We start from the raw sequence: 21,552 nt of genomic DNA, 5'->3' as shown, positions 1-21,552 counted from the left end.
TTGCCCGCAGGCGCTGGCCCTGGGAAACTGGTGCCCTGGCGGTGGCGGTGTCTCCCCTTCACGGTCAGGCTGTTGCCTTCAATCGGGACTTGGTTGTTAAGAGACAGACGTCCCCTTCACTGACGGATTTGGCAAATTATGGCGACTCCTAGCCTTGCCGGGATCCGAAAGGCCCCTGCCCTGGTGCTGACTGTTCTTCGTATACTGCTCCGGTACCGCCGGGTCACCACCCGTCCGCGGTCCTTCCAGCAACCTCCGAGCAGTCCCCCTGCAGACTATCACCGCCGTCTGCTGACCTTGCTGTCTCAGTCCAGGGCACACACCCGGACCAACTTCAGGCTTTACAAAACTGTTTCTTTTCACTTTACTTCAGCTTTTCTCCTAAGCTCCTCTACCACTTCACTTCCTTCCACTTTCACTTCCCTCACTTAACTGCCTGGTTTTCCCGCCTCCAGGGCTGTGTACTCCTCGGTGGGCGGAGCCAACCGCCTGGCCCACCCCCTGGTGTGGACATCAGCCCCTGGAGGAAGGCAACAAGGATTTTGGGTTAGCTTGGTGTACCTGCAGGGAATGTGGGGTGCATGTGGTGTTGTGACCTGTGACCCCTGGCACACATGCATGTTGGAGGGATCATAGTTGGCGCAATTGATCTTCTTTGTTCTTTCCTATGGCAGACGATGGTGGTCTCCAAACAATTGATCTAATCTTAACTTATAACTTAGTAACCTAATAACTTAGTACCTTACCAGGGTTTTTGTATGGGATTTTCCTACCTTAGTTTTAGTTATTAACCATTCAAAGTGTTCAGAATTGTAAATGATTTACAAACCCCTACCTTTACACTGATGTCCTATCCTTAGGACAGGTCATCAATGTCTGATCGGCAGGGTCCGCATCCGGAACTCCCGCCGATCAGCTGTTCTTGGTCCCGGCGGCGGCAGCAGGTGATGCTCAGTTCCAGAGCTGCCCCATCAACTAATAGTGGCCACGGCTGGGTACTGCACATCCGCCTCCCATTCAAATCATTAATAGACAGATGTGCAGTACCCAGCACCGGCTGCTATCAGATGACGGGGCAGCTCCAGATCTGAGCAATTACGGCTGCCTGCTGCTGCCGCCGGTACCGAGAGCTGTGGGGGTACCGGGTGTCGCACCCCTGATGATCAGACATTGATGACCAATCCTAAGGCGGGCTTTGCACACTACGACATCACAAGCCGATGCTGCGATGCCGAGCGCGATAGTCCCCGTCCCGTCGCAGCTGCGATATCTTTGTGATAGCTGCCGTAGCGAATATTATCGCTACGGCAACTTCACATGCACTCACCTGCCCTGCGATGTTGCTCTGGCCGGCGAACCGCCTCCTTATTAAGGGGGCGGGTCGTGCGGCGTCACTGCGACGTCACACGGCAGGCGGCGAATAGGAGCGGAGGGGCGGAGATGAGCGGGATGTAAACATCCCGCCCACCTCTGTCCTTCCGCATAGCCGACGGGAGCCGCGGTGACGCAGGTAGGAGATGTTCCTCGCTCCTGCGACTTCACACACAGTGATGTGTGCTGCCACAGGAGCGAGGAACAACATCGGACCATCACGTCAGCGTAATTATGGAATTCGCCGACGCTGCACCGATGATACGATTACGACGCTTTTGCGCTCGTTAATCGTATCATCTAGGATTTACACACTACGATGTCGAGAGCGACGCAGGAAGTGCGTCACTTTCGACATGACCCCACCGACATCGCACCTGCGATGTCATAGTGTGCAAAGCCCGCCTAAGGATAAGCCATCAATGATAAAGTAGTACTTGTAATCCTCATGAAATAACAATTCTGACCGTCTCTCCTCATTCCTCTGCATGGTCGCACCACTCATACTTTTACTAGAAAATTAGAAATAAATTGTTAAGAAAATCAGAATTATTATATTACAAAGAAATCAGGTTTTTACTAACACAGAAATGTTTTAAAAGAACCTTGGCTCCTGCGTAGAGTAATTGGATCCCGCAATGTCTAATATGTTTCTGTATCGATATTCAATTGCAATAACCAATGCAATTTACTGCATGTGGTCAAGTTTATTTCTTCAATTGAACCTGCATGAGCTCTTATTTCGTTTCCCGAAAAATTCCTATTCCAGCACAGAGCAGGGATGGAGGGGTTCAATGCACCCCATGGTAACTGCTACAAAATCCTCTGTATTACATTGTTTTGTATATTTTGCTTCTTACTAGACTTTACATCCATGTAATGTAAGTAAGTATCAAATGTATATAACATGGACATGTTTAGGCGTCACATTACCCCTGATGAAGCTCAAGTGGGTGAAACGCATTGTGGCTCCTTTCGCATTTACTGTGGCAAAAGGAATATTGTTTACTATTTTCTGTGGTATTTACTTATACTAAACAGGTAAAGAAAATGGCAAGACAATAAACATAAATAGGATCTTATCCAGGTAAAGACAATAGCAATGGATAGGATTCTTACTCACCTGATGTGGCTGTGATCGTCACAACTACTGTATAGGTGTAGCGCTGGTGTCCCTCCACCCCTAGCTCCTCTACCCACAGGGACGCACTCTTAATTACCTCCACGGCCTGCTCTCTCCACGATATCTGGCGTCCCAGTGCTGCTCCACGTGGGTTCTTCCTGCTTCCCCCTCCCGGGGCCTGTGCATGAGGCAAAGGTCCCCCAGGAGTGCTCCTACGGAGTGCACATACACCGTTGCCCTTCTCTTAAAGGGCCAGCACGTCATTCCCAGAAAGTGCCTTTCAGCCTATCGCTGAGAGGCACTTAGTACTTATGGCACTCTCCCACTAGGGGAGGTGTCTGTTCAGCTCCTGTGTTTAGTTATTTAGTGTTCCGTACCCTAGCCAGCTAGTTGTCAGGTCCCCTTATCTGTCCTATCCTGCCTGTACCTGGTTCCAGTCCTGTCCTGCTGGCACCTGATCCTGTCCTGCGTGTACCTAGTTCCAGTACTACCCTGCCCTGTTCTCACCTGGCTCCAGCCTGTCCTGCCCTGTTAGCACCTGGTTCTAGTCCGCCTTGTCCTGAATGTATATGTTCCAGTCTGTCCTGTCCTGTTGGTACTTGCTACTTTTCTGTCCTGCCCTGTTGGCTCTAATGACTCTGCCTGTCCGCCCTGGCCATGCCATCTGCCTCAGCCACTCCGGTGGTCCCAGCCTTGTTAGTGACTCTGCCTGTCTGCCCTGGCCATGCTGTCTGCCTCCAGCTACCCTGGTGGTCCCTGTCTACACTAGACTCAGCCTGTCTGCACCTGTGTCCGTCCCTGCCCTGGGGGTCAGCTGCCACAGTCCCGGTCTCTGCCCTGAGAGTAGTACCTGAAGTCTGCACACGTGGTCGGCATTTACTCAAGCCCCTCCCACTAAGGGTAAGCCCAGGGTCCCCCAGTGGTCCAGTAGGTCCAGTTCAGTTTGCCACTTTACCATCTCCGGAGGTGAACGTTACAATAGGCCTAAATCGGCTGCAACAAACCCCATGGTATACAAAAAGCTGAAAACTGGAAGGAAATGGTTAGCTGCCAATGAAGATAAGTTGTTCCTAGAGTGTGATTTGTAGACACTGAACAGACAAACCGCTCACCACTGTAGGAGTCAGCCTGAATAATTCCTCCAGATAAGTATCCTCGGTCCCAGCACGGTTCACGGAAGCCAGCCGTATATAGACATAAAGCAAGCAAGGGAAGGATCCAGCTCAGACTCCAAGGATTTGAATAAAAAGCATTTCTTTATTTCATCTTATTAAAAAGAAAATATCCAGAAAAGGTATAATGACACCGGCTGTTTACACTGACAGATGGCAGATGAAAAAAACAACGCGTTTCGGCGATACGCCTTCATCAGGTCTAGATGACCGGATGAAGGCGTATCGCCGAAACGCGTAGTTTTTTTCATCTGCCATCTGTCAGTGTAAACAGCCGGTGTCATTATACCTTTTCTGGATATATTCTTTTTAACAAGATGAAATAAAAAAATGCTTTTTATTCAAATCCTTGGAGTCTGAGCTGGATCCTTCCCTTGCTTGCTTTAGAGTGTGATTTAATGTCAACGCGTTTCAGAATATAAACACTGCTTCATCAGGAAAATCACATTAACAGATTCAGTCAAAAGGAAGGGTATAAATAGAACACGTTTGAATGAAGACGCACTTTTATCCCATCATGTCCGTCCTATTTATATCCTTCCTTTTGACTGCATCTGTTAATGTGATTATCACCTAAGTGCTTTAAATAGACATATGCTATTGACCAGGAAAGCAGCAAGTACACATGTGTATGACAGATTCCTGAGATAAGACCTCAAGAATGAAAAAGGGGCCATATATCCTCAATATTAAAATATTATTTTATTATTCTTTATTTAAAAACAATACTTCAATATAAAATGCAAGGATTGAAAACAATCAAGGGATTATATCCAGACACATAAGTATTATATAGGTATCACAATTCTTCAGATATTAGGTATTGGTAAATTACTATGTTATCCATGCTTGATTACACTTAAATGTAACATCTGCGCTCGATCACACTCCGCAAAGTGATTGACACAATAAAGAGTTATTATTATTTTCTCTTTCTTCAGTTTTGGATCCTCCTGCAAACTTTACAGCCACCGAGGTTTCCAGAACCAGCGCTCTGGTGTCGTGGCAGCCTCCAGTGTCTCCCATTGAAAACTACATTCTGACATACAAATCTACAAATGGCTCCAGGAAGGTAAGTGGCCGAATGGTTAATGGATCTGTCTGCTTCTATCTTGTTATTGAACAGCGTTTTGTATGATCAGAGTTGCTTACAAAATGTTACTTCTGCATGCTACCTCACTGTAAGTTTCGCATGCATATGCGCTTCCTCAGGGGGATCTTCTTGTCCAACTGCTAAAGCACTCTGCTTGTTGTTGATTTATATAATTGGATTTACCATAATTTCTATGCATGTTTCTTTAACAAAGCAAAAAATTAGCTATAAATAATCCCTTTCGATTTTTGTTTCAAGTTATATGGAGTTATTATTTCAAATAATACCTAATGGCTGAATAATGCTCCTATTGGACATGTTTTGTTTACTTGTTGTGATTGCAGCACTTTGTTATTCATTACTCTGCGAATTAGCAGCGCCACAGAGCGATTGTCTGCACTGTAACCTGTGTCATGCTAAATCATGCATCATAAATATATGGTTGCTGGGGGTCTTGTGTCTCAGTGTGAATGGAGCAATAGTGCGCATTAGTAAGTGGAAATGGATGACTGCTACCATAGACAGTAAATGGAGTGGTAATCGCGCATGCGCACTATATCTATTGCTACATGGAGACATTCACTCCAGTTATCGCGCATGCGCACTACATCTATTTCTACAAGGAGACATGCACTCCAGTTACTGGGATTGGTGGGATTCTGAGAATTATAATTTAGATCGATCATGCATTTATCAGCTATCCTGTTCATTATGTTTTATTATTGCCTGTAATGTAACAGTATGCAACCATTTCTTATGTTCTCTAGTGATGACTGAAGGCAGACGGAATTATAGCATTTACATTTATGTCTAAGGAAGGAGATTTGTAACTATGGCTTTGAAGATACATTAAAGGGAATCTGTCAGCAGGTTTTTGCAATGTGATCTGAGAGCAGCATAATGTAGGGGAAGAGACCCTGATTCCAGCGATGTGTTACTTACTGGGCCGTGTGATGTTGTTTCAATAAAATCAGTGTTTCATCAGTAGGAACTTATCACTACAGGACTAGGTGTCTCGTGCCTTCTAGTCAACTTATTTGTATAAGCCGCCTCTCACCAGCAGCTTTCTGTCACTATACTATGTACACAGCAAACTGTCAATCAGTGCTGTGGCCAGTATTATACAGGGCTCAGCATTCAGAGCTCTGCTATATCTGCAGCAGAGAAAATGGTGATTTTAGCTCAACTGCGGAACCCAGAAAACTAAATGACACATCGCTGGAATCAGGGTCTAAGCTCCTACATCATCCTGACATCAAATTACATAGCAAAAGCCTGCTGACAGATTCCCTTAAAGGTATTTTCCAACAAACAAATTTAATTTTAAATTTAATTTGAATCTGTAGATGTTGGAAAAGTAATAAGTTCCACAATTGGATGTGCTTTAAAAAAATATTCCTGTGCTGAGATAATCTTATACGTGTCCCTGCTCTGTACTGTGTAATGGATGTAAGGTACCGAAATTTTAAAACAAAAAATTCTAAAATTTCGGTGCCTTCCATAAATTTCCGTAGGTCTATTACATAAATACGAATCACACACAGTTGTGATATATGCATTTGTCATTTACGCTTTAATCTTCATTTGTGCTGTGTATGGTTGTGCTTTTTTGATCTACTTTGGTATGTGTAATGGATGTGTCTGACTATACAAGGACAAGATCTGATCATACCACATCCCCTGGGCTAGGAAGGAAGTAAAAAAGTATACAAACATTACAGCATGTGATCTTAGATTCATAGATGATTCTTTCTGTGACGTAAAACATTTCCCTGCCTGCTTTTAAGAAATGTTTATCCTGTAAGAAACAATTATTTGCGATCCCGTGCTGTGATGTCTGTACACTCTTATGTGTCCTCCCCTGCCCAGAAGATGTGGTATGATCAGACCATGACCCTGTACGGTCAGACACGGCCATTACACAGTACACAGCAGGAGCACATATATAAGATTATCTCACAATAGGAACATTTTTTTTAAACACATCTAATTGTGGAAATTATTATTATTCCAAGATCTATTGATTAAAATGAACTTGGTTCACGGGAAAACTCTTTTTAAAGGGATTGTTCCCATCTTTAGAAGTTATCTTCTATCCACAAGATAGATGATAGCTTTTTGATTAGTGAGGGTCTTACCTCTAGGACACCCACTGATTCAGAGAACAACACTCTGCAGAGTCCCATATACTACGTTCATTCTTTATGGGATTGCTGGACTAAAGGCTGCTTTACACGAGACGAGCTATCGTGCGATGCATCGTCAGGGTCACGGTTTTCGTGACGCACATCCGGCATCGTTCACAACGTCGTCTCGTGTGACACCTCCGAGCGACGCAGTGTCGCTCACAAACCGTGAGTCGTGTACTCGTCGCTCAGTTTCAAAAAATTGTTTAATTAAAATGGCGCCGGTTGTTCATCGTACCTGGGGTAGCACACATCGCTCCGTGTGACACCCCGGGAACGATGAACACAGCTTACCTGTGTCCCACGGCTCCCGGCGGCTATGCGGAAGGAAGGAGGTGGGCGGGATGTTTACATCCCGCTCATCTCCGCCCCTCTGCTTCTATTGGCCGGCAGCTGTTTGACGTCACTGTGACGCCGAACGTCCCTCCCCCTTTAGGAAGAGGATGTTCGCCGCCCACAGCGAGGTCGCTCGGCAGGTAAGTGCGTGTGACGGGGGTTTCACGACTTTGTGCAACACGGGCAGCGATTTGCCCGTGACACACAAACGGCGGGGGCGGGTACGATCGATCGTGAAATCGCACGATCGGTCAACTCGTGTAAAGCATGCATAAGTCATGGATTATACTCCACTATTTTGCTATTTTGAACAGTCCCGTGGAGTATGACTGTTGTGTTGGTGTGGATGGCTGGCCACAGCTCCATTCACACAGATCCGGAGCGGTGCAGGTCAGCATAATTGTAGATATGTGATAACTCCTAAAGATGCTAATAACACTTTAAGAAATGGATTAGCACAGATTGTGTTTAAAAAAAATGAAATCTATCCAACGTACAGTGTTTTTATCTGTCGTGTTAGGAACTGATTGTGGATGCAGAAGACACATGGATCCGCCTGGAGGGTCTTCTGGAGAGCACAGAATACAATGTCACAATCCTGTCAGTTCAGGATGGAGAACGAAGCGCTATCGTTCACACAATGTTCACAACAGGTCGGTTTTTCTCAGTGGCACAAAAGATAAATCATCTGTCTAACGTATACTTGTATAATGTCGCTGTCAAGTTTGCTGTTACGGACGTTCCCTACGGAGAGCTCTTCTTAAGTACAAGAAGTGTATGAGATCTTCAGTCATTTCCAAGCATATTGGTAAATCTCCCGGAGTGTGATTGTTGTCTGGTAAATGGGTTAAATTCCAGCTTATTATTATTATTATAATGAATCCTATAATGATGATTATTATAGACAAGAGACTTTCTGAATTCAGAAGTGATGAACGTATCTAGAAAGTGTCTGTTTGACCTGATTACTCCTTGGAAGGACAGGTTGATTGTGTCTTGCTTTGCTCTTCATCATTTGCTAATAATTTCCTAGAACTCCATTTAGAATTTGTCCAACTCATTTTTAAATTAAAAAAAAAAAGTCCCCAGGCGGCGATTAGTTTTCTTATGTCCTTCTTCATCACCTCCATACCCCCATTTCTGGAAGGGCAATATCTTCTCTGCTAAGTCCACTGAATCCATGATGCACAGTACTGACTTTTTCATTTTGAGGGCATGAAAAGTGCAGAAGCATTTGTAGGTGGTCAACGTCCCGACCACTGTGCTCTAATTCTTGCTCCTGATTTTCGAGATTGGAACATAACTGGTGATATCACCTTGATTGAGAAACTTGATGTTCCAGAGACAAACTGCTTCTTCTGCGCATGCGCTGGATGTGGATGGCAGCTCTGTGGGACATGCGCAGAAGAAGCAGGCTGTCTCCAGCACATTGAGCTTATCAATCAAGCTGATTACAGCAAGTTGAAAGTTAAAGCATAGTGGCTGAGACATTATCGGAAGTAGAGAAATCCGGTATGATGATGGTCATGTGATGAGTTTTAAGAGTGGGAGGGAATGAGGGGAAAAGCTGACCATAAAAACAAAGACTTACACAAGGATCGTTAAGGGGCCTGTCTCAGGTTCGTTTTTGATGTGTGATCCAAGTGGTGAGGCAGGGAGACAGGGTGCTCTTGATTGATTGATTGATTGACAGTTCTGATGTACAGCATTGCTGTGCAGCATGCCCAAACTGTGCACTCCCTGATTAGAGGCAGATTTTCACAAGGACTCAAGGGCAAACAGTGTGTTCAAGCAATCCTAGCTAGCTTTGGATCATTAGTAACTAGAGATGAGCAGACCTGTGGAAGTTTGGGATCAAGGGGTTCAGCTGTAATTTAGTTAAAAGTTCAGTTCGGGACCTGGACATGACTCCGGACCTTGAACCCCATATAAGTCAAGGTGTATCTGAACTTCTATTCTGTAAAATAGTGTCTCCTCTTTGTGCCTCTACTCTCCATTCCTCTCCATTCTGCTGTAGCCCTTCAACAAACTTTACTAGCATAAGAACAGCACCCAAACTTTTTTTAAAGTCTGTGTTCAAGTCCGAGACACCCGTTGTTTGGTACGAACCCCAAACTTTACAGTTCAGTTCGCTCATCTCTAGTACTACTACTTGACTACTAATCTGCAGTGGTGGCAATAAACTTAGACAATAAGCAGAAAACAATGTAATAAAATCCATTCTATCTCACCCCTGACAAGAGTACATAAGCAACCATTATAGGAACTTCCACTGTTCTTCATCATCATCATTATTATTATTATTATTATTATTAATAATAAGCTAGGGGCCCTATGCTATCTTTAATCTCAGGGATACTCCTGATGGTAGAGATGCCTGAGTCTCCTTCCTGGCCCTACTCCTGACCCGCCCTGATCTGATTCCCCTTCCCTCTAGGGAGAGATGGGACAGGAGTGTGATGGGACCCATAGATAAAGCCATATAAAGGAAAACAAAAACTCTGTCAAACAGCATGCACAAACACAGGACAAGACAATAAGAAGCTCTGGAGGAAAACAAGAGCAGGAAGGAAGCAACAAAACAACATGGGTAAACTCCACAACCACACCAAGCAAATAAGCACAATTTTCACCAGACAGTTTGCGATACCACACCTCACAGACCAACATAAAACAAACTATAGCTGGTATGGGTGGAAGGATTCCACCAGCATAAATAGGAGGGAAGCAGATTGCAAACACCTGATTTAGTGTTTTTATTAAGTGATATGTATATATTCAACAGTGTCTAATTATACAACACTTCTTACTGGATGATATCATTACAGACATAACCTTTCCCTTTAAATATTATCAGGAGGAAGAGTGTTCGCCTACCCACAAGACTGTGCTCAGCATCTACTAAATGGAGATACCCAGAGCGGCGTGTATAACATCTACATTAATGGTGACCAAAGTCAGAGTGTGCCTGTATTCTGTGACATGACCACTGATGACGGAGGATGGATTGTAAGTCTGAAGATGATGAGAAAACAATTAAATTGCCTTTTTTTTTTCCATATTAAAATGAAAATAATCCAATTGTTAAATGAAATCCAATCAATGGTTCTATCTCTTTATGATGGATCTCAGATATTGGTAGCCATACAATGACTTGCACTGTTGATTCCTCCAAGGCTCCATCTGTGAGCTCATACATTGCTGCATGTAGGAGCTCTCGACTAAAACCCGAGCTGGATGATTTTTTTGAGGGATCCCTGGTGGTCTCAGAACCCGGCCCCCTACTGATTACAGCACAATAAGCAAGAACATGTGATCGGAAAATAACCTATTGTTTAACTCATGTGTTTGTGTTAAATACATTTATTTTTTTCATTTTTGGCAATGTTTTTTTTTTCGATATCACAATCTGTTTTAAAATACAAATTAGTAATCCTGCAATTTTCACACTGGCCACTGGAACTAATTTAACCTGTGTGCACACTGGGAATTTGTATCGCGTTTTTCATGCCTTTTTTAGTGTAGTTTTGTCATAAAACTGCGAACAAATCCTGATCCCAGCAAAGTCAATGAGAATCATGAAGTTTTGTGCACATGTTGAGTTTTTTTTCCTTGCAGATTTGGTGCAGAAAATAATCTTCAGCGTGTCAATTCTTTCATTGTTTTTGCCTGCGTTTTTCACCATTGAAAACAATGACAAAATACATGCAAAAAAAGGCATAAAAAATGTGGCAAAATGCCTCAAAAACGCATATTTTTGCCCTGCGTTTTTTCTGCCAAGAGATACAGAAAAGGTGCAGAAATTTCTGCAACCAAATGCTCAACGTTCTCACATACCCTAAAGGCCCCGTCACACGCAGCGACGTATCTAACGATATATCACCGGGGTCACGGATTACGTGACGCACATCCGGCATTGTTAGCGACGTCGTTGCGTGTGACACGCACGAACGACCGTTAACGGTGGAAAATACTCACCAAATCGTCCATCGTTGACACGTCGTTCCTTTTTAAAAAATTGTTGATCGTTGAGCACGCAGGTTGTTCGTCGTTCCCGAGGCAGCACACGTCGCTACGTGTGACACCTCGGGAACAACGAACTGCAGCTTACCTGCGGCCATCGGCAATGCAGAAGGAAGGAGATGGGCGGGATGTTACGTCCCGCTCATCTCCGCCCCTCCGCTTCTATTGGGCAGCCGCTTAATGACGCCGCACGAACCGACCCCTTAGAAAGGAGGCGGTTCGCAGGCAACAGCGACGTCGCTAGGCAGGTAAGGCCCGTGTGATGGCTCCTTACGATATTCTGCGCCACAGGCAGCGATTTGCCCGTGATGCACAAACGACGGGGGCGGGTGCTTTCACCAGCGATATCGATATCGCTGCGTGAAACACCCCCTTTAGAGTCATAGGCACCAATTTATCAAAGCTTTTACACCAGAAAATTGGCATAAAAGATTTCAAAAATTGCTCTTTTTTTCGCAATGGAAAGTTGCACAAACCTTCTTTTGGTATTTTCACATACGTTTGAATCAACTCAGTTTAAATTGGTGAAACTGTGGCCATTCCCGCCCATCACGTTTATCAAAAGTGTCGGGTTTTGTATGCCAGAAATGCTACTCCAGGCCACAACTGGAGTAGCATTTCTGGCGCAGCACACAAGCGCACACATCTCTTAGGAGAGGTGCCAAATTCATTAAGTAGTGACCGCCTCCTAATGAATTTGGTGCCTCCTACTGCAGCACAATTATGCACTACACCAGTCCTGAAGAAGCAGCCACAAACTTTCTATTGCGTCAGGAAAATCCACATGTAAATTAGCAGCAATAGACTGAGCCTATCTTTTGCATTGAAACATCTAAATTTTTTAAAAAGTACATGTAATACAAAAACCTGATTTAAACAATCAGGTCATTTTCTGATTACTCTTTTCCTTTAATGTAACCACATGTTTCTTGGGTATGCCCAAATAAACTCCGAAACAGACCTGACACAAAGTGATTAAAAAGCATATTTATTAAAATCCCAGCTCACAACATGTTTCTTGGCTCAATAGGCCTTTCTCTTTAGGAACCATAATATATAATAATAATAATAATAATAATAATAATAATAATAAAAAAAAAAGAAATGTAAAGGTAATGGCTATTTCCAACATTAAACTTTATCACGAATCCAAAGAATTGCCGACCACTAGAATTTCCAACTCTGTTAGAACCGGGATCTGACGTTCCCAGCCCCGATGCATGTGTGCCACCGCTCCATTCATTCTATGAGACTCCATTCTTATTGTAATGTATGCGATGGCACATCTAAAAATGTGTCATATTTCTAAACATGGCTTCCACTTCTTTCAGGTGATTCAAAGGCGTCAGAATGGACTTACAGATTTCTTCCGTAAGTGGGCTGACTATCGAGTTGGTTTTGGGAACCTTGAGGATGAGTTTTGGCTGGGTAAGTAGCAATTCAGTGATAACTACTCATATACCCACCAAAATGCCATTTTTCCAGGCCAGTCTGGTGTAAAGGAAGGAGGGGGTCATTGGGCCGCTCGGGCGCTACACTTCTTTGCTAAGAAAACTCTGTGTGCGGATGGGACTTTAGGTTGGGTGCATGACACTTACTGGTTTCTTCAAGCCGGTGTCCATCACCCCGCTGGCAATTGTCGTCGTAGACAGTTACTAACACACACAACAATGGAGTTTCCTTACCCAACCAGAATCATTCACTTTTATTCTTCACAGTTATGACTGACATGGCCTTCCTTTCCATCAACCCTCTCCTTGTGTGGTACTGCTCTTCAACCTGCCCCTTACTATCTTGGATCTCGTCGTCAAGCTCTGCGGTCTGTGCCTCACCTTTGTCCGATTCTGGGCCCCGATGGCTCTCTAGGCAGATGACTCTCTAAGCCCACCGGGGTGAGCTGTTGGCTCCAGAACTTTGGAGTTATATCAGGTTTCTGACTGGCCCTTGCACCACGTATTCTCGCACTTGAACCCTATTCTTCACTGATCCCCTCTCCAGCCTTCCCTCCTGTTCTATTTCCCGCCATCTGCCACGCCTCTCTTCCACTACCTTAACCCTATCTTATCTAATATCTAATCTAAAGTCGACTCACCACTACTTGGCAGCCATTGATACCAACATACACATCTTACAAAATTCAGCGGTCTATAAAACATGAAACTCTGTAAACCTACTATGGAAGTCAAAAGCATAAGTTATGTTAAAAAAAACCTAAAGGGTTAATAAAAGAATAATACGGTATATGAGTGAGAATATGAGAGTGCACATGAAATTCAGCTAAAGCACCCTCATCATCAGTGTTAGATTGGGGCTCCTTGAACCCACCAGACATAATTCCGAGGGTCCACTCTTAAGTTCACTTTTTAACTAGGGATGATCGAATACCGCAAATATTCGGCAACGCCCATATTCGCCGAATAGGTCGCTGCTATTCGAGTATTTGCGAATATTCAATGCACAATGTAAATCTATGGGAAACCCGAATAGTTGACGAGTAGCAACTATTCGGGCTTCCCATAGACTTACATTGCCCATCGAATATTCGCATAGCGGCGACCTATTCGTTGGATATTCGCGAAGCCGAATATTGCCGAATATTTGTGATATTCGATCATCTCTACTTTTAACCCTTCATGATGTATGGCGTATATGTATGTCATATGTTGGGAGCCGGTTTATGGAGCAGGCACAGGAGCTAGTGATGGTGAAGCCACTGATTGGCTGCAACAGTCATGTGGCATATTATGGCAGGAGACTGGCGGGGAACACAGGGAGGAGAGCAGTGAAGCAGTGCTGATCTAAGAAGTAAGTATAGATTTTCTTTTTAATTTGTGTACCACCTAAGGGCTAATAATAAGGGGTTGTCAGGTAATGAAAAAAGCTATAGCTGCCAAGCAAAAAAATGACTTGATCCATTGAGAGTTATTGTAAGATTCCTTGTGTTCTTGACTACTCTGAGATTGAATGCTTATTTAAAGGAATTGATTTAAAGAAGTAGGTGGAAAATGATGTGAGATTGTTCCCTGCTGCTCAGTCGCCACAGTCGTGACAATTACTTCACTACATGAAACGTGACAGCATCGTATTAACTCCAAAATACTTCTCCATTGAAGGTCCTATTGTATGCCCACTTGCTCTTTTGAAAACCCTCTCGTGTGTGTGCGTTACCAGTATATTGTTTATGATTATTTCTCCGATTGGCAATATGTGCTGCGTTCCAGATGATGTTGAACAATTTTCATGACATTAATAAGAGTATATGTGGTGGCCGTGCCAGAATCAGTGTGTCTGGGAAAGGTTATAGGGACCTGCTCTGATAACATGCTTTTACGTCACATATTATTTATAAGTAAAAGAAAAAAAATAGATATAAGCATCCATATGGTATGGTAGGTGGGGGGTAGGGGTGATATGTTGCCATGTCACCTGGTAGAGTTGTGATTGATATAAAAAGCTTTTATTGCATTTGTGACAATCAGTCAATGTAGTCCCGCCAGCAGACAGACAATCTCCTTCTTCTGCATTATATGTACAATGAAATGTAGATAAGGCATTAGAGGGACCGTGCCACGGCAGGAGAGGTAGAATCCAGACTCCGGGGTAGTTGAGAAGTATTTTTGTTACGCATTTCAGGCTCGGAATGTTGCATTTTTCAAAACTTTTTATTTGAAAATCGCAACATTCCAAGCCTGAAATGCGTAATAAATAGGGATGATCGAATACCTCAAATATTCAACTTCGCAAATATCCGACGAATTTGTCACCGCTATGCAAATATTCGATACGCAATGTAAGTCTATGGGAAGCCCGAATAGTTTCGAATAGTTGTTGTTCGGGTTTCCCATAGACTTACATTGCGCATCGAATATTCACGAATAGTCATATAGCAGCGACCTATTCGATAAATATTCGCCAAGCCGAATATTTGAGGTATTCAATCATCCCTAGTAATAAACATACTTCTCAACTACCCCGGAGTCTGGGTTCTTCCTCTCCTGCTCCGGCGCTGTCACTCTAACACCTTTCCTCCATTTCATGCTGCACATATTATTTTTAAACATTTTTTGATGATGCTTCTTCAAATGTTCCTCATATATAGAAAAAAAAAATAGAAATCATTATTTCATCAATTTTTTTTATATTAACCCCTAAATCTTAAACAAGACTAACATTGTACACTTGACTAGACATGAGAGAAACTCTTGAAATTAAATTTTGTCACATTCCCTCAAATGAAAAGGATCTTCCCATCTCCAAGATCCTATCCCAATAATAATTTACCTTCAATTTTAAATATTATATAGTTCTCCTGTTATTGACATGTATCTTACCTCATGTGCAGGGCATTGCAGCTTAGGTATCCATGGTTACAGCCACTCATAGTTGCTCCTGGTCGTAACCATGGATACCTAAGCTGCAATGCCCTGCACATGAGGTAAGAGACATGGCTATATCAGGAGAACTATACTACATTTCTAATTGGAGGTATCTGCTAATATTATTATTATTATTATTATTATTATTATTATTATTACGTTTACTACATATTAGGATAAGTTCTTGGAGATGGGAATGGGCCTTTTAAGCCAGTAGATTGAACTACAACATTATACATTCAGTTTAAATTGAAAATGCCCGAGTTGTGGGCAGAAAGGGGTTAACAAAAAAAATACTCAGTTTTCCTCAACTGCTTTTTTTTAATGTTATACCTATTGCTTGCAAAAATTTAGCTGGATTTGAGCAAAATGGATTCCAAAAATGTCAGGACTGGAAAGAATTCATGTTTTGAGAAATTCATAGTTGACTAATTTAGAACAATTCTCTTATCTCTACACTTAAACCCCAACTTAGACCATAAGTAATTTTCTTATGACACTTTTTTTAAGACAAACACAGTAAGAAATGGTATGTATCTACAAGCTGGCATTAGTGGTCCACTCTATGATTACCACTGCACACCATTATCTTGTATATCCTCCATCAATATTGAGTTTCAGTGATGTCAAATTAGGTCTCAGGTTGTTATTTGTCCATTTCTTAAAATTGAACTAAACTTTTCTCTTTAATTTAATTATCGATCAGCTTTTGAATCACTGTGATATACTCCATTGCCTTATTTTCCTTAATTTTCTCTCCACCACCATGCTAAAAGTACTGTTTTAGATGCTTCATTCACGCTTCTTTAGAAGCTGCTTTAAACTGCTGCTCTAGTAAGAATCCATATTCAAATACTATTTACAAACACACTCCCTGTGTGAGCTTCTACTCCCTTCCACCAAGTTCAGGCAGTGAGAGTGTTTGTAAATAGTGTTTGCGTACGGATTCATCCTAGAGCTGCAGCTCAAAGTAGCTTCTAAAGGAGCTGTAACCTGGCAGGTAAAACAGCACTTTCTGCAAGGTGTTTGGAAAAGAAGGAGACAAAATTGGGTAATCGAATATATTGGTAAGGCTGATCAATAATGAAAAGAACAAAAGTTTAGTTACTCTTTTATCACATTAAACATTAATCCTGTGGCTTTGGGCTCAGTGTAACCAACATCCTATGGAATATACTGTATATATTTGGTATGCAATGATGACTGTATGTGTCCAACATATCAGATGAGTTAAACTGCTCACATTAATATGACTTGTGGCCTTTCTTTATCCAGAAGAGATAAAAATTATTTGTTTGCAAAAATACAACAAAGACTTAGATTGTTATTTGTCCATTTCTTAAAATTTAACTAAACTTTTCTCTTTAATTTAATTATTGATCAGCTTTCGAATCCTTGTACTATACTCCATTGCCTTATATTTCTTCATTTTCTCTCCAATACCATGCTAAACGCCCTGTTTTAGATGCATAGTTCCCGCTTCTTTAGAAGCTGCTTCAAACTGCTGCTCTAGTAAAAATTCATACTCAAATACTATTTATAAACACACTCTCTGTGTGAGCGTCTGCCCCCTTCCACCAAGTTCAGGCAGTGAGAGTGTTTGTAAATAGTGTTTGCGTATGGATTCATGCTAGAGCTGCAGCTCAAAGTAACTTCTAAAGGAGCTTTAACCTGGCAGGTAAAACAGCACTTTTTGCAAGGTGTTTGGAATATATTGATAAGGCTGATCAATAATAAAAAGAACTTAACACATTAAACATCAATTCTGTGGCTTTGAGCTCAGTGTAACCAACATCCTATGGAATATATCGTATATATTTGGTATGAAATGACCGTATGTGATCAACATATCAGATGAGTAAAACTGCTCACATCAATATGACTTGTGACCTTTCTTTATCCAGAAGAGATAAAAATGATTTATTTTCAAAGATACAACAAAGACTTAGGTTGTTATTTGTCCATTTCTTAAAGTTTAACTAAACTTTTCTCTTTAATTTAATTATCGATCAGCTTTTGAATCACTGTGATATACACCATTGCCTTATTTTCCTTAATTTTCTGTAAACCACCATGCTAAAAGTCCTGTTTTAGATGCTTAGTTCACGCTTCTTTAGAAGCTGCTTCAAACTGCTGCTCTAGTAAGAATCCATTCTCAAATACTATTTACAAACACCCTCCCTGCGTGAGCTTCTACTCCCTTCCAAGTTCAGGCAGTGAGAGTGTTTGTAAATAGTGTTTGCATACGGATTCATGCCAGAGCTACAGCTCAAAGTAACTTCTAAAGGAGCTTTAACTAGGCAGGTAAAATAGCACTTTTTGCAAGGTGTTTGGAATATATTGATAAGGCTGATCAATAATAAAAATAACTTAACACATTAAACATCAATTCTGTGGCTTTGAGCTCAGTGTAACCAACATCCTATGGGATATACCGTATATATTTAGTATGAAATAATGACCGTATGTGACCAACATATCAGATGAGTAAAACTGTGCACATCAATATGAATTGTGACCTTTCTTTATCCAGAAGAGATAAAAATGATTTATTTTCAAAGACGCAGCTCCCCTTGAAGGCATATTCCACCCCCCAAAATTTGTACTAACCACATATGAAATACAGCTCTGCAAGAGGACAGGGAAAAGGGAATATTGTTCCGTGCAAGTGACAAGAATGAGACAGTCAGATGCCACATCAGCTATAATTACTTTCCCGTTTTGAAATCTGGCAGCGGTAAAGCCTAAGACAGCTATTATTAATATTACTATTCTGCAGAGAGATGCTCCCTCACATCAGGCTTAATAATAGTAATACAATTTTATTATTCCGAGACATTTCTGGATAAAATTACATCTCTATTATGATGCATATATCCCAGGCTTTTTTATTTGTAATATTCTAATGATAGATGGAAATTAGATATGAACAAAACACATTTGTAAGAAAAGTTGTGAAAAGACTTGTAAGAACATATGAAGGTCAATGACTCCATGTTTCTTCTTCTGCAGGGCTGGATACCCTCCACCTAATAACTTCCCAGGGCCGCTATGAGCTCAGAATCGACATGCGAGACGGCCAAGAGTCTGTATATGCGTATTACAACAAGTTTTATGTGGGGGATCCGCGCAGTATGTACAAACTGCGCATTGGGGACTACAACGGAACCTCAGGTAAAACAACAGTGCCTCGTATAAGTAATGGGGCTGGTACATGTAATATAAGTGCCGTGGAATATGTTGGTGCTATAGAAATTAAAATGATTATATTGTGTGCGATTATATGTGTCGTCATACATTTAACACTAGAACTACTGAGGTAGTCATTTTGACTACTTTGCACTATGTATTTCTATATAGGTATCACGAGTCCAGTAGTTCTAGTGTTAAAGGGAACCTGTCACCAGATTTGGCGACTATAAGCTGCGTTTACCACCGGTAAGCTCTTATATACAGCGTTCCGGAATATATATCAGAGCCCAAGTAGAGCCCACTTTTATTATACTCACCTAGGGGGCGGTCCGGTCCGATAGATGTCGCTGCTCTCCGGTCCAATTGGTGTCTCTGCTCTCCGATCCAATGGGTGTCTCTGCTCTCTGGTCCGATGGGTGTCACTGCTCTCTGGTCCGATGGATGTCGCTGCTCTCCGGTCCACTGGGTGTCTCTGCTCTTCGGTCCAATGGGTGTCTCTGCTCTCCGGTCCGATGGGTGTCGCTGCTCTCCGGTCCACTGGGTGTCTCTGCTCTCCGGTCCGATGGGTGTCTCTGCTCTCCGGTCCGATGGGTGTCGCTGCTCTTTGGTCCGATGGGTGTCGCTGCTCTCCGGTCCGATGGGTGTCGCTGCTCTCCGGTCTAATGGGTGTCTCTGCTCTCTGGTCCGATGGGTGTCTCTGCTCTCTGGTCCGATGGGTGTCGCTGCTCTCTGGTCCGATGGATGTCGCTGCTCTCCGGTCCACTGGGTGTCTCTGCTCTCCGGTCCAATGGGTGTCGCTGCTCTCTGGTTCAATGGGTTCGCTGCTCTCCGGTCTAATGGGTATCTCTGCTCTCCGGTCCGATGGGTGTTGCTACTTTCTGGCTCGTGGGTGTCGCTGCTCTCCGGTCTGATGAGTGTCGCTGCTCTCTGGTCCGATGGGTTCGCTGCTCTCCAGTCTAATGGGTGTCTCTGCTCTCCGGTCCGATGGGTGTTGCTGCTCTCTGGCTCGATGGGTGTCGCTGCTCTCCGGTCCGATGAATGTCGCTGCTCTCTGGTCCAATGGGTTCGCAGCTCTCCGGTCCAGCGCCTCCTCTCTGTGAAGATCACCGTCCTCCTTCTACCCAGCCCAGTGTGAATGACGTGTTTACGTCATCCACACAGGCCAACATTGCACTCCTGCACAGGCGCACTTTGATCTGCTTGCTGAGGGCAGATCAAAGTACTGTGATGCACAGGCGTGAGGAAATTAAAGGTTAAAGACCAACCACGCATGCGCACTCCAATACTTTAATCTTCACTTAGCAGAGCAGATCAAAGTGCGCCTGCACAGGACCACAATGGCAGCCTGTATGGATGACGTAGGACACGTCAACCACATTGGGCTGGGTAGAGGGAGGACGGCGATCGCCGCAGAGAGGAGGCACCAAGCTGGAGAGCAGCGACACCCATCAGACCGGACCGCCCCCTAGGTGAGTATTATAAAAGGGATTTTATGTGCTACAGTGCAGCCTGGGCTCTTTTTTTTAGAGTATTTTGGAATGCTGTATATAAGAGCTCACTGGTGGTGGCCGCAGCTCATAGTCGCCAAATTTGGTGACAGGTTCCCTTTAATGGATTTATATGAAATTAGAATTAGGCATCTAGTTATTTGCAGAAATAGCACCACTCTTGTCCATGGCCGTGTCTGGAATTGCATCTTAGTTACATTTACTTGAATGGGACTAAGCCGCATTACTTGGCACAAATAGAGATGAGCAAAGTGATTTTGGGCTAATTGAAATTGCTTTGAATTTCACAAAAATTTGGGTTTGCCCACTGCCTGATTTTTTTTTTTCAATTTGAGTAGCTCGATTCACGTAAAAGGCCAACCAGCTATCATTTTGCTTGATTCATTTTAGGGCTGGGGAAGGGGTTAAAAAAAACATTATACTCATCTGGTGGACATGGACAGAAGAGAATCCCTGTGCAAGAATAGAATATGGGCTCTTTGCAGTCCAAATGCCTCATCATAATGCACAATTCCACCTGATTTGTAGGTAGAAATGGACCCCTTATCTCTTGGGCACCAGTTGAACCATTGAAATGCCGGCCTCTACATTTTGCCCTTCACCTGCCCTTGCACAACAGTTCTCTGCTCGGTTGCCCAAACAACAGGTAATATTGAGGAACAGACCAGAGGGGAAAAAGCAAAACGGACTAAGCAAAGGAAAAACCTAACACAGCTTTCACACAGCAAATGGTCTCTGAAAGTCTTCCAGGTCCACAGCTCACAGGTTCCCTATAGAGGCAAGCTAATTAGAAACTATCACCAGAGGATACCTGGACTAAGAGGGAAGTCTTGCAGAGCTAATTAGCAATAGATAACAGCTGGCTATTGCTTTCATTCAGAGTTTAGGAAACCAGAGGATCTAGTTAACTTTAGCAGCGCTGGAAAAAGGAGAATCTGCACAGCCAACAGTATTAACCTGAGCAAGTGTCTATGAAGCCCGTCACTGTAATATTCTGACACCAGAAATAGGAGGGACCACTCTCCATCGTGGTACCCTCGTGTCATCGTCCCCGATTGTTTCGCTCCCTTCCTCCGAGTCTGGTATTCTCTTCTGTCTCCACTTTTTGGTGCCTCCAGCACCTAAGTAAGCCTCAAGCAACGTCCATCACGACTTTGTGGGACCCAACTTCA

General features: G+C 43.1%; 1 protein-coding gene across 2 annotated transcripts in view; it reads left to right on the top strand.

Moving 5' to 3' along the window:
* TNR (tenascin R) overlaps positions 1-21,552 on the top strand; it is a 616,331-nt gene that overhangs the window by 562,161 nt on the left and 32,618 nt on the right. For both annotated transcript variants that reach the window (XM_075320147.1, XM_075320148.1), the window contains 5 exons: positions 4,608-4,738; positions 7,802-7,934; positions 10,139-10,290; positions 12,636-12,732; positions 18,693-18,854. In XM_075320147.1, the coding sequence (XP_075176262.1) occupies positions 4,608-4,738; positions 7,802-7,934; positions 10,139-10,290; positions 12,636-12,732; positions 18,693-18,854 (675 nt within the window). The remainder of the gene's footprint in view (positions 1-4,607; positions 4,739-7,801; positions 7,935-10,138; positions 10,291-12,635; positions 12,733-18,692; positions 18,855-21,552) is intronic.

Source organism: Anomaloglossus baeobatrachus, chromosome 8 (assembly GCF_048569485.1).
Source record: "Anomaloglossus baeobatrachus isolate aAnoBae1 chromosome 8, aAnoBae1.hap1, whole genome shotgun sequence".
Lineage (NCBI taxonomy): Eukaryota > Metazoa > Chordata > Amphibia > Anura > Aromobatidae > Anomaloglossus > Anomaloglossus baeobatrachus.
Note: the sequence above shows the minus strand (reverse complement) of the source record. Positions and strands in the feature narration are given on the sequence as shown.